Consider the following 13,531-nt stretch of genomic DNA (forward strand, 5'->3'; position numbering starts at 1 on the left):
GATTTATACAAATGTATAAATAAACGTAATACTTTTCAATCTTTCCATTGACAAGGCAAGTTCACATTCAGCAAAGTGCCACCACATCCCATATACACATCTCTGTACAGATATACACAAAAGGGTCTATTTTCACCCTTCAATCAGGGGGAATTTATTCTAGCAAATCCCATTGAACCAGTAACTGAAGGGAGAAATGGCACCAGTACAAACTCCCTTCTTTCACTTGCATGCATATGTACAAGAAATATGCAGGATTTTTTTTTTTAATTCATAAAGCAAGAATGAATGAAACTGGGAGATGCAGAAATACAACTATAAAAGGAACGACCTGTAGAGCTTTCCTAGGTCTTGGCTATACTTAAGATGAATGAGGCTTCAAAGAACTACAAATTCTGGTGTATTCTCAGAAGTTGTTTTGACATATATCCAAGCACATGATCTTTTCATATTAAAAATAATTGTGATTGGAGCATTTAATAACAACTCTAGTTTTGTCTACATTAGACCACCAGTTACTCCAGCAATGAATGTATAGCAAAATGACAAACTCAAAACACAGGAATGTATCTTTTTTAAAATTCCATATGAATTAGGTAAAAGTCAAGGGTAGCATAATTTTTCTTATAACCAAAATATGGCGGTTGGGGGCACATTAACTTCATGAGTAATAGCATAACTGAGTAACTTTTTAAAAAAAAATTTGGAAATAACTAAAATCATCCCAGCTTTGAAATATGCATGGTGAAATGATCCCACCAACTCTTCCAAAAAAGCAGTCCCCCCAAAAAATGGTATTCTTTATAAAAAGCCTTTAATTTTCTTAACTTCACCAAGAAAAGATGATCACTAAGATTTACTAACTCAGAATACGAAGAAATCTATTATTAACATAAAAAAAAAGTTGTTTCAACTGGTCTGGTCCCATCACCCCAATAGATAAACACAGCTTGTGTCTGGTTCGTCTCTCTCTCTCTCATTTTTATGCTCAAAAGTGAGAGGCTTGTCTTAGAACCTGTTTCTCATGTCATTTGAAAAACATAGCATAATATAAGTTAATCAAAAGGTTAAAATAAAATGCACATGATATCAGAGCTAGCCTTTTAACATAAGATAGCATAATGAAGAATTCGGTGTATTTATACTACAGAGACAATGAGAAAAAAACTCTGATAGCCTCATCTAAATAAATTGTATTTCTACAATACATTCTGTTACCTTCCTCTATTTTTACCTAAGCACACATTCATCTCTCTCACACACGTGCCCCCAATGTATATTTTTGCATGTGTGTAAAAACACAGACGAGACATGCACACAAGTAATTTAATTCTATTTTTAAGTCACAGTGGGAATTCCTTAGTGAGGAGGGAGAAAAAGTTCCTGAATAAGACACTGAGAACATCTAGATTTATTATTTTCTCTATTTTTACTTCCCAACTTACAGAATAAACTGTAAATTAAATAAATCCATAGGAACTAAAAGAGGTCTGAAAAACTTAGTTTACAAAATCCAGCTACAGTAGTTGGGGGAGTTCTGCTTGATCTATTGTGTATTTCTATTTACCCTGTAACTAAGCTTCTAGCCATCTTAAGTGTAAACCACAGATCATTTACTAAAGAAACGCGATTCCCAACGGTTCTATGAGCAGTAATAAATGGTCTAAAGGTGTTCTACATTTTGAGGCCCCAGGACATCCTTTTATTTTATATATCTGCAAGGTAGCAAAGGATAGCTGTACACCTTGACACGGCAGAGATCCAGTGTAAAAAGGTGCTTCACTAGTTTGTTTTGTAAAAAAAAAAAAAAAAAAAAAGCTCATATATAATTTTTTCAGCTATTAAAACACATAGGCAACGTAATTCATTACACTCAATACAGCTTTAGTATAAAACTTATAATTTATGAGGTGATGTTAATAGTATAAATTAATATACCTTTTCTCTTAAAATCTACAATAAGTATTCTGAAAGCTCATCGGGGAAGGAAACTTTTAAATAAAACTTTTAAAGCTGTGCGTGATGGGAAAGGATTCTGTTTGCTGAAGCGGAGAGGAGAGGCTGAAGGAGCAAGGGAAAATCCTACGCGAGACACGGTGGGCTATGGAACCAAACGTTTTCTCTTTCTTGCGCTCTCTTCAATGATGAGTCACCTTTAGTTACTTTTAAAACTATTTTCTTATTTTAAAAACTGCCCTAATTTCCACAAGGAATCCCTGAGACATACTCAACACTATACAGTGAAAAGAACAATGACTGTGAAGAGAGACTGATTTCAACCCTTCTGAGCAGATGAAGACCACGTCCCAAGCATCCAACGTCCCATCACTTGCACACGCATCTGCTGCTGGAGCCGACGGGGCCTTAGCGACACCGGGTGGAGTCAGTTCAGGGCAAATCAGTCTATTCCCCCAAGCAAAAGCAATGGTGTGGCATTTCGCTGCACTGAATGGTGAACATCTTTCCAAGGGGAACTCTGGGTGCACACAGAGCTTACATCAGTGGTCCCCAGCTCAAAAATAAACAAAAACAAAAAAACAAACAGAAACAAACGAAACAAAACAAGTGAAAGAGGCAGCTTCTATTACTCTTAGGCCAGGATCAGGGCAGGTCAGGGGTGTGTGTGCAGACGTGAGGACCTGGGTGGGGGGACGGGGGGGTGGGCACTGAGGCCGCAGGCAGGAGGGAAAGGGGATGGGGAGCTGGGCTGCCCGACAAAGGTTACCAAGAGTTAGGAAGCTTTTCTCTTACAACATTGTTTTTCAGACTCAATTTTAGATTCCCCCAAACTCCGCCACTCAAGTAGTCAAACATTCCCAAGATATGGGAACCTGGTTTCCGCTAAAGAAAGTCATACCAAATTTGCTCTCTCTGAAATGCCACCTGTCCTTTCGTGGCTCTGTATCACAGCGCAGAGAGAGGGAAGCGAAAAGAAATTAGAGCTGAAGGGAGACTTTTTGCTACAGAAATGAGGCTCTCCAAGTCGGCCCCACGATTTTTGCGTTAATGACACTGGCTATTAGGAGACATAATTACTCACTTGTATTTTAGGGTTTTTTTCCCTAACTTATTGGTCAGGGGGAAATGCTTAACAGACAGATACTCAAATAGGTTCTTCACTGGTATTTTATTTCACATCTTTTTCAAAATAAAATAGATTTTTCAAATCTATTTCAAATCAAAGATAGCATTTAAAATGTTACTTTAGTCTACTAAGCATGGATTCTGGTTCCCTCCAGAATAGGATACTGGAAAGCTCACAAGGCTCCAGATACTAAGATGTCATTCTTTCACCTTTCTACAGAATGCCAGTGACGAGTCCGTATTTTCAATGTACTGTGGGAGGGAAAAAGAAAAAAAAACTATGTTCTGTCACACATATATGTCCACCTCCCACCTCACCCCCAAGAAATGTATTTCTCATCAGGAATAGATCCTTGGAATGATGTAGGTGTTGGTGATGAAAGAGATACAGATGAAGACTATTCAGTATGACCACATTTTCTTCCAAGGGATCTTTGAAATCGCCTCTTTCACCCGCACAGTTCTGCTGACCGTGGAGAAGACCACTGTATTAGATTAATCTATATATACCAGATTAAAAACAGAATTTAGTAGAATGTTAAAAGGCTAAAAAGAAAGAGGTTGAAGAATCTGGAAACTAGATACCTAGATATTTTTTAAATGAATTCCAAACCTATTAAATAATTAGTTTAGTGTTAAGAATAGCCTCATCTTTGTGCAATCCCAATCCACAACCACCTACAGAACATGGAGAAAAGGCGCTCGACCAGCTCACAAGAACACTGCCGACGCAGCCTACCATGACCGCCATCACCACCCCCGTGACGCGAGGGCAATGTCCCTTGCCTCCCTAGGTAACTCTGATGGGAGTTACCTACACAGGCTCCAAGTCTAGGGCCAACTGATACAAACTGAATGGTACCGGGGTATGTGGCTGGTTCAGCCGGTAGAGCATGTGACTTTTGAACTCAGGGTTGTGAGTTCAAGCCCCACGCTGGGCGTGAAGCCTACTTAAAATATAAAACCAAAACAAAACTGAACAGTATAGGTCAAGAGTAACATAAATTCTTTCACGTAAGAAGAAAGCTTACAAACTGGGCATGGGGATGGATCACAGACACCGTTTCCGTCCAAATCAAAGCACGGTCTTTGCCTCTGGGTTGGGATCATGGACTGCGAGTGAGCTCGGATAAGGAAAAGCTTTAGTGTTAAGTCACAGAAAGTGAGGATTCTTAGCTTGCAGTTGAGACTGGGCTTATTGAAGAAATAAATCTTATAAATAATTATTTGGCAAGGATAAAGTATTCACTTTCTTTAGCCTGATGCCACTCGAGACGATAACTACAATTTTAAGGAAAAGAAACACACGCGCACACGCACGCGCACACACACACACACACATTTTCCAACTTTATCTCCATCTCTACTATTTGCTTCTCATTAAATTATCATCTTCTCGTGGAGGGACACTAGACACAATGCAGTGCCTGCCAGCATGAAATTGCTCAGGAAGTCATTTATAAAGCAGTTCTATCTCACATGGTAGGTTACTAGAGGAAAAAAAAAATCCTTCACCTTATAAGCTATGTGACAATAATTACAAAATTTTTCCATTGCATAGTCTGTCATTTGGTGGGTTAAGTGTAAATGCTGTTTACTATTGTGAATTGTTTACTAGCTACATAACCTACGCAGATGTGCAAATTTCTAAGCCATTTTTACAGAGGAAAAAATCAATGTCTTAAGTACTTTAATTAAAATAATATTAACTATTATGTAGAGAGAGTAAAGGAGAGAAAAACACTTCTTCAATGCTCTAAGATCACAGCCAGTATCATTCCTTAGAATGGAATTCAGATTCTCCGAGCACAGAGTGTATCTATGAAACTGCAGCAACTGTGTAAGTAAATCACATTAACACAATCTAACTGGCCTTTATATATGGTCCCAAAGAACTACAGATATGGAGTGAACTTCTCTGCCACTATTTCTCCTGAATTTCACACTAGCATACAAGCTAGTTTCCACCAAACCAGGACCTCCTGTGAATTTTGTTTGCGATTCCAGTACTGCCTTACGATAGGCGTAAGTGCTACTTAAAGACACGAATTTTCGTATTTCCAGAGTGAAAGACACTTCATTCCTTTCTCTACACATGAACAGCAAACCTACTAACAACAGACTAGAATTGCCCCACATTTGCTAAAAGAAAAACGTTAACAGGTTATCTCTGGGTTCACAGGATGTTCTTCTCTCTTCCGAAAAGGGACTCACAAGAAGCCGCGAGAGCAAAGCAAATTGCAAGCTGGGATGCTGGTTTTGAAGGAGATAAAATGAGAAGACAAATTTGTTTTTTTGCTAATTCCTCAAACCTACAGTGGTACTTCCTACGGGAGCCCCTTCTTCAGCTATCCCTGTGGGCATCTAAACAAAAATGAACTGACTCGAAGTTTTTGGTGTGAAGCTGAAACTGGCAACATTCCTGATCATTTCATGCCTCCTTACTAGAAAGCAGGAAAGGGCTTTTCAATGCACATAAAACAGAAAATTGCAAACAAGAAAATGTGCAACTTACTGCAAACTCAGTTTTGATAACTGAAGAGTTTTAAGCAGCTACCACGAGAGACGAAGAGCCAGAGAAGTTCGAACCGACTACCCAAAACGTTCCCTTTGCTGTCAGAGAAGGGCTGGTAGGTTAAGACAGTCGGTGTGCTGCTCTGTTACAACCTTGAATTAGTACACAACGGAGACTAGATCGGACTGCTGGGAACAGGATGGTTATCTAGGGATGCTGAGAACAGGAAGGGAAAGAGTGGAGGAAAACCAACTTCTGAGCAGAGGTAACTACTCGTAATCATTCCATTACAGTACATTAAAATAAAAAAGCTTACTAACATAGGTTCACAGGTGAGAAATACTCAAATTATCTGTCCTCACCATTCAGAATAGAAATTTATGGTGATACCAAATATAATTTTGCTTTGTGACATAATTTATAATTTAGAAATTTCTCAATCTGCAAAAAAGGCAAAGCTATTCAAAAATAAATCTTCCAATCAATTATCATGATTAAAAAAAAAAAACCTAAATATATTACAAATGTATTTTTGGCCCACAAAAAGAAAACGTCAATAAATACAAAATAGGGCATATAATGATTTCATACAGTCATGTGACATTTCCCCCTCCATAATCTCAGGCACGTCGTATCTGCATAATGCCTGCCGATCACCATTATTCCTTTAAAAAGCAGAGAAAGAAAAGCTTTCAAAAGAAGGGACTGGTTAGAATTAGCATGGCATAAAGAGATTACATATAGGAAGTAGGAAAATACATCCAAATCTTTACCTATTGAAAAGGAATTAAGATCAGATATTCCCTGACAAATGAATTATTATATCACATCATTAATAGATATGTTCTCTCTACTCATCTTTTAAAATATATATATGTAAATTAGACTAGACTCGGGTATAAACAGCCAATGGTATCTCAGGGGACAGTGAGGCTTCTCAGCAAAAGCAGAGCACAGACGCCTTTAGAATCTAGTTCCACCCTGGGGGACGGGGCCGGGGCCGGGGCCAGGGACAAGGCAGGTAAAAAGAAACCTCACAGATTTATTTCATAGTCACCAACTTACTAAACTACCAATATGATTTTTGAACCCTAAAATTCTGGTACTTAAAAAAAAAAAATTCCCCAAAGTTAAACCTAAGTACTTCAATTATTTTAAAAGTACCAAAGGGTGGGTATTCCATATTCTGCTTTGAAAGAAACTTTAAAATGTGTATCCTTCAGATATTACACATCACTTCACAACTGGTACATTGATTCTACAAGTGTCGCCGACAAGTTACAAATCTTACCGAAGAACCATTACTGTAAACATGAAAAAGCCAAAAGGAAAAGACACACCAAGGAGTTCAGAGATCCCATCTTTCCAAACCTAGCTGACCTGTCCTGCTCTTCACATCAAAATGTGGTCTTTTTGTAATTACACCTTGGGAAGGTCCTCCGTGAGAGAGGGACGGAGAAACCAAATGCGCGTCTAAAAAGGCCAAGTGACCACCAGACCATGGAATCTCGGCAACCGCGTGGTCGGTGCACGTGAGCTGGCTGTGATGTCCCCACAGCCCCGAAGTGAATTCGGCTTTTTGCGTTCCCCGATCACCGAGCACAACGGGGTTGTGCAATTCGCATCATCAGCTTGCCACTCTCTACACGCGGGAGACCTCACTAATTCAGGGGGAAAGAATGACTGACCCGATGGGGGTTCTGAGATGTGGGAAAGGAGAAGTCAGAGCCTTATCCTCTTTAGGAAAAAAAACAAAACAACAACAACAACAACAACGGGACAGCTGCTTCCTGCCCTGCACAGACACACACGGGCGCGCGCACGCACACACACACACACACACACACACACACAGGCGGTCAAAAGACTAATTTTTTTTTCTTTTTAATTGAACATGATCACAATTCGGAATGGAATCCTGGCCTCATGTGGTGTCTAGCAGGTGGTGCTGGGTCAGAGCCCCGACCCGCCCCCCACGCACCATCTGCTATCGCTTACACGGGAACTCAGTGAATAGGACCATTCTCTCTAGAACCACCTCCGTCAAGACCTGGTCACAGAATGGAAATCATTGATCTGAATACTAGGAAATAGTAAAGGGCACTGGTAATCTGAGGTATCTTCCACTTCTAGGACTTGCTGCTAAAAATCGATTCTATCCAGTCACTGTGCTGAGCCACGAAGGAAACCATCGGGGGAGGGTGAACCTGCCAGGAGGGGATGAGCACCAGTGCGAAGGGGCACACGGGAACACTGAAGCGAGGTCCGCCGCAGGCCGACTTGCTGAACCGGAAAAGGGAGTCCCCCTGTAGTCCCCATCTGTTATTTTTAAAATCTCCGTTAGGAAAAGGGGGAGAGGGATGATACACAGGAAACGAAGATAGAAAACACCAGGCTCCCCGCCTGCCTGCACACACACAGACACGCTCAGTTAGGGGAGGGAAAGGGAGAGGACGCATTATTGGTACTTGTAGCTGTGGCACCTGTTACTGTGAAGCCTGTAGGAGGGGCTATCGAGCTGTGGCTGGGCTGCAGGTCCTTAGGGATGCCACTGTGAGAACTCAGCTGGTGGCCGAAGGCTGCGCTGAACTGAGGGAGCTGCTGCTTGGGGGAGGTGGAGGCCATGAGTTCAGCAGAAGGCCCCATGCCACTGAAGCTGGTCTGCGGTAACCCCGGGAGCACGCTGGAGCTGCTGGGGGTCACAGTGGCGAAGGCAGGCTGTGTGGTCTCTGAGTTCGACGTGGTGGGCGGCGTGGAGAGGGAAGTGGAGAGGAGATGGCCATCCGCGCCGAGAAGGTTGCTGAACGGAGAGGGCTCTCCGAGGTTGACAGGGAGACTGCCCCAGTGAGTTCTGGGGTTGACGACTCCTCCAAGGGGCACCTCGAGTTGGGCTGGGAGCAAGTGCTGCGCCATGATGGGCATCTCTGCCGAAAAGGTAGCTGCCATATTCTCACCAGAGAAAGACGTCGTGTGGGGAGAGGTGATGTGGTCACTGTAGGGAGACGGCACGTGCTCGCTGTCGTAATGGCTTCCATGGGGCGAGGAGTGTGAATGATCACTGCTGTATTGCTGTCGTGAGGTGATTAGGTCATCTGCCTTGCTCAGCAGCTGGGCAGGATGTGGCCTCTGGGAGGCATGGCTGCCGTCGTGTAGTCCATGAAACTGTCCTGGGAAGGCTCTCTCCCCAAGTGCACTCTGGCTGATCAGAGTGGCAGAAGTAAGGCCAACGTTGGCTGGGGCAGAGAACTGCCCCTGGATCTGCCCTGCCAGGGGTGTAGGTGGGTTAGACAAGGTAGCAGAACGGAGCAGGTTCTCATCCAGCTCTAGACTAGAAAAATTATCATGTACTATGCGCCCATTCAATAGCTCCCCTAGGTCCGTGTTCACTTCTCGGCTCAGGGACTGAATTCCTGAAGCTCCACTACCTGTGGAGAACACCCCTATTCCTCGATCGGACAACTCCTGGACTGGCACACCGTCTGACTGGGTAAGTACCCCAATGGTACTCAGGCACTCAAGAGAAGTTACAGCCTGCAAGGCCCGTTCGAGTTCCTCGGCCTCTTCGGTAGTCGGAAGGAGGTCTCCATTCTTTCCTGAGGAAAACAAAAGCCATCAAGAATGAGCAGAGCTTCCGCTGGTCCCGTACTCCAAGAAGTAGACGCCTGTATTATTTTTCAACAATATTCTGTATTAAAGGGGCGCCTGGGCGGCTCAGTCAGTTGATTTCGGCTCAGGTCATGATCTCAGGGTCATGAGATCGAGCCCCACATCGGGCTCCATACTCAGTGCCCGAGCCTGCTTAAGTCTCTCTCTCCCTCTGCCCCTCCTTCCCACTGCACGCGCTCTCTCTCTCTCAAAAAAACAAACAAATAAATCTTGTATAACCTGGATGGCTCAGTGGGTTAAGCCTCTGCCTTCAGCTCAGGTCACGATCTCAGGGTCCTGGGACTAAGCCCCGCATCGGGCTCTCTGCTCAACAGGGAACCTGCTTCCCCCTCTCTCTCTGCCTGCCTCTCTGCCTACTTGTGACCTCTCTCTCTGGCAAATAAATAAATAAAATCTTTTTAAAATTGGGCCCCTGGGTGGCTCAGTCAGTTAAGCGTCTGCCTTCAGCTCAGGTTATGATCCCAGGGTCCCGGAACACAGCCCCACATCAGACTCCCTGCCCGGCAAGGAAATGTGTTTCTCCCTCTCCCTCACCCATGTGCATGTGCGTGCTCTCTCGCAAATAAATAAATAAATAAATAAATAAAATCTTTTTAAAATAAATAAATAAAATGGCCACCTGCATGGCTCAGTTGGTTAAGCATCTGACTCTTGATTTCAGTTCAGGTCATGATCTCAGGGTCGTGGGATCAAGCCCCACATTGGGCTTCATGCTCAGCGGGGAGCCTGAGATTGTCTCTCCCTTTGTTCCTCCCCCTGCACACGTGAGTGCTCTCTGATAAACACATAAATCTCTGAAACCAAACCAGTATTCTATTAAAGAGGGTCCCTGTGGAACAGAGAGGCTTCCAAGGACTGGATTGGAACGTGCATCACATCTTCCATTTATCCACAGCACCCTCTACACCCAGCTCATCAAAGCATTAAATTCTTAAGGATTCCAAGCAATACCAACTTAAAATGCACGGTGACCAGTCTGACTACACCTGTGTTTTTACGTAAAGTTAAAATCATTAAAATAGGAAACATATCCGTTCAGACTGGAGACAAAAGGCTGTGTAGGCATCCCCCTCGGTTCTTCTGCTCTTGAACTCGTTCCTCCAGCAGGAGGGCGGCTGTGGACGACTGGACACAAACTCATGCCTGCGCGTGAGCAGCCCGCATTTCCGTCCACTCACACACTATCTTTTCAAATGCTTTTTGTGACCTGCTAATCCTGTTCCTCTCCTTCCAACTCACTTTCATAGAATGGAAGCCCATGGTCTGCTGCTGATTTCACTTCCAATATAACAAATCTAGGGGCGCCTGGGTGGCTCAGTTGTTAAAACATCTGCCTTCAGCTCAGGTCATGACCCCAGGGTCCTGGGATCGAGCCTAAAGTAGGGCTTCTTGCTTGGTGGGAAGCCTGCTTCTCCCTCTCCTGCTCCCCCTGCTTGTGTTCCCTCTCTCGCTGTCTCTCTCTGTCAAATAAATAAATCTTTAAAAACACAACCTAACAAAAAAAAAACTATGCAGTTGGGAACTTGACTAATCACCACAAAAATATCCAGTTTGGTTTTTTTTTAATGGGGAAGAAACACTCTAAGAATATAAAAGGTTTCCCCTGAAAGCACCAGAGACCTGGTGAGATTAAGCAAACTTTGTTTTGGAAAAATGCACTTCAACTGACATACGGGTATTACGATTGGGACAAGTTCCAAAAGGCTTCAATAAATTCAAGTTTAAAATGTTTTTGTTGGGATGCCTGGGTGGCTCAGTCGGTAACATCTGCCTTTGGCTCAGGTCACGATTGCAGGGTCCTGGGATCGAGGTCCCATGTAGGACTCCCTGCTCAGCGAGAAGCCTGCTTCTCCCTCTGCCCGCTGCTTCCCCTTGTTGTGCATATTTGCATTCTCGCTTTCTCTCGCTCTGACAAATAAATAAAATCTTAAAAAAAAAAAAAAAAGTAGTATGTTTTTATTGAAAAAAAAAAAAGTAAAATGACTCATTATAAAGCAACAGAGTTAAAAACCTAGCAATCAAATGATCAATCTTAAGCCTATATAGCAGGGTGAGACACACCACACAGCTCTAACCTGTACAAGGCAAAGAGCTTTAGCAGCACTGAATTTTCTGTGAGGAGGGGTACTTCAAACACATCTCAGAAACACTATTTCCCTTTTAAAAAGCTCATTAAAAAACAAAACCAAACCAAACAAAAACGGTCTTGAATCAAAATGTTGACCATACCTTCAAAAAAATCAAAATCTTGTAAGTCATCAGGTAGCCGTGGCAGGACGTCTGAAAAGTCCTCCTGGTTCAATTCCAAGTCATGTGGAATGTCAGTGATCTCATTGGCAATGTCATCCGGCAACTCATCAGCACTCAGCTCTGGCGTGGACGGGCTCCTGGGGAAGAGGACATGGTTGGCCCCACCACTCTCCTTGCCCCTTCGCACCCGGGTCCTCAAGACAAGTTCGTCAAACACAAAGATGGGAAATCCTAAACCCAAACTTCTACTTTCAGAGAAGGACATGTGAAAGCAAAAGGAAGACCTCGCCATCCACAGTCAGCATTTCTACAGCTTTTAACCAGGTATTGAGAGAAATTTCGAGATAATAGTTCTACTTCAAATTAGTAGAATAAATTATAATTTTGGGCACTGATTTCTGGTAAATTTCAAATCTAGTCGAAATAATAATTTTTAGAAACGACATAAACAAAGTGGAGATGCTGAGCTGAAACAGAAGCCTCATTCTTCAGGTGCAAATGCTAAGCCTTGCTGAAACTAGTAGTTCATCAGGATTCTGATGGAGTATTTCTGTTGAAACGTACATGGAACTTCTGTTAAAGCAGGAAAATCTTAGCGGACAATCAAATGCTCCATTTCAGCATCTGCTTTCTGCGTTGTAACAAAATGTTTTCCTTCACATCTCTCACTCAAACATTCGGTAAAAATTATACTGGAAACTACAAAGTCTAGGCTGATCTATCAGATGCCTTCTGGAGCCCAGGCACAACACTAGAGAAGAACGTGAAATTACACGTTCTGAGAACCATCCAACCCAAGAAGGAAACGGGAGCTTCCGCGCCGCCACTGACCGGATCTGAACAGCCTCCACTGGCAGTGAGACGCTGGTGGGCATGCTGAGGTTCCCTTGGGGTACTGCAGGGGGGATGGGTTTTTGGGGTCGACGAGGTCCACGCCTTCTCTTCTTCTTGTGTTTTTTGGTAAGTGCAGGAGGCTTGGTTTTTTTCCTGGGTTTCCTCTGCTGCTGGTGCTGAACTTTACGGGAGCTATCTCCTCTCAAGAAATTATCCTTCGGAATGAATAAATGGGTATTTTTAAACTGAGACGGTTTGGGAAAAACCTAACAGCTACCTGGAAAAAAATGCATCACGTAACATTCTATGGAATGCCTAAAGCATCCTGCACGCCTACAGCTATGCACAGCAATAAAGGAACGAATAAAGAATTCATGTTTTAATTTAATTCAAATCAATTCAATATACACGTACAGTTCATCCCATACTCATACCCAGACACCGTGAGACCGTGGCAGGCCGAGGGGGAGGTGCAGGTGGGTAGAAGAGACACAGGAAAAAAGAAGACATTGGGATCGGTGTTGGAGAGTAGAAACATAATGAATGAAACCTAATGCACTCTCAAAGAACTTACTCTTCCATAGGAAAATAGGAATGCAAGTATACATAAATATAGTACAGAGAAAACAAGGTAATAATGATCTTCTATGGGTATACAAAAGGAGCATCAATTATTTTCAGTTGCATGATTAAAAAGAAATAGCACAATCAAGAAAAAAGAAGAGTAAATAACCACGTATGACTTGTGTTGGGGTGTGGCATATGGGGGATGGACTGTGGAAGTCTAAGCTGTGAAACTGAGCACCGGATCATGTATGACTCTGAATGCCGTTAAGGATTTTCAACTTCATCTTCCAGGCAATGGGAAATGATTGTTGATGAAAGGATTAACACAACCTGACAAATGTTCTGAAAGGAGTAACTAGGCTCGTAGCAATATAAGGGGACAGACAGATAAGGCAAGTGGAGGGAGGCATTATTTCCAATCAGAAGCCTACTTCAACGGTCAATACAAGATAAACGACTAAGGCGATGTGAGTGCAATTGGAAAAACAAAGCCCTGTAGGGACAGAATTCTTAAGATTTGACAGCTCCTTGGCTGTGGTGCGGATGAAGGAAAGAGAGCACCTGAAGAAGGCTCTAGGGTTTCTAGGGCTGACTGTTAGATGATATCATTAGTGG

General features: G+C 42.9%; 1 protein-coding gene across 6 annotated transcripts in view; it reads right to left on the reverse strand.

The window, feature by feature from the left end:
- Positions 1-1,798: 1,798 nt before the first annotated feature.
- Positions 1,799-13,531, reverse strand: part of INO80D (INO80 complex subunit D) — a 65,135-nt gene continuing 53,402 nt past the window's right edge. For all 6 annotated transcript variants that reach the window (XM_032354538.1, XM_032354535.1, XM_032354534.1 and 3 more), the window contains 3 exons: positions 12,347-12,564; positions 11,495-11,652; positions 1,799-9,192 (listed from right to left, as the gene is read on the reverse strand). In XM_032354538.1, coding sequence (XP_032210429.1) covers positions 8,027-9,192; positions 11,495-11,652; positions 12,347-12,564 — 1,542 coding nt within the window. In that variant the 3' untranslated portion in view covers positions 1,799-8,026. The remainder of the gene's footprint in view (positions 9,193-11,494; positions 11,653-12,346; positions 12,565-13,531) is intronic.

Source organism: Mustela erminea, chromosome 8 (genome assembly GCF_009829155.1).
Source record: "Mustela erminea isolate mMusErm1 chromosome 8, mMusErm1.Pri, whole genome shotgun sequence".
NCBI lineage: Eukaryota > Metazoa > Chordata > Mammalia > Carnivora > Mustelidae > Mustela > Mustela erminea.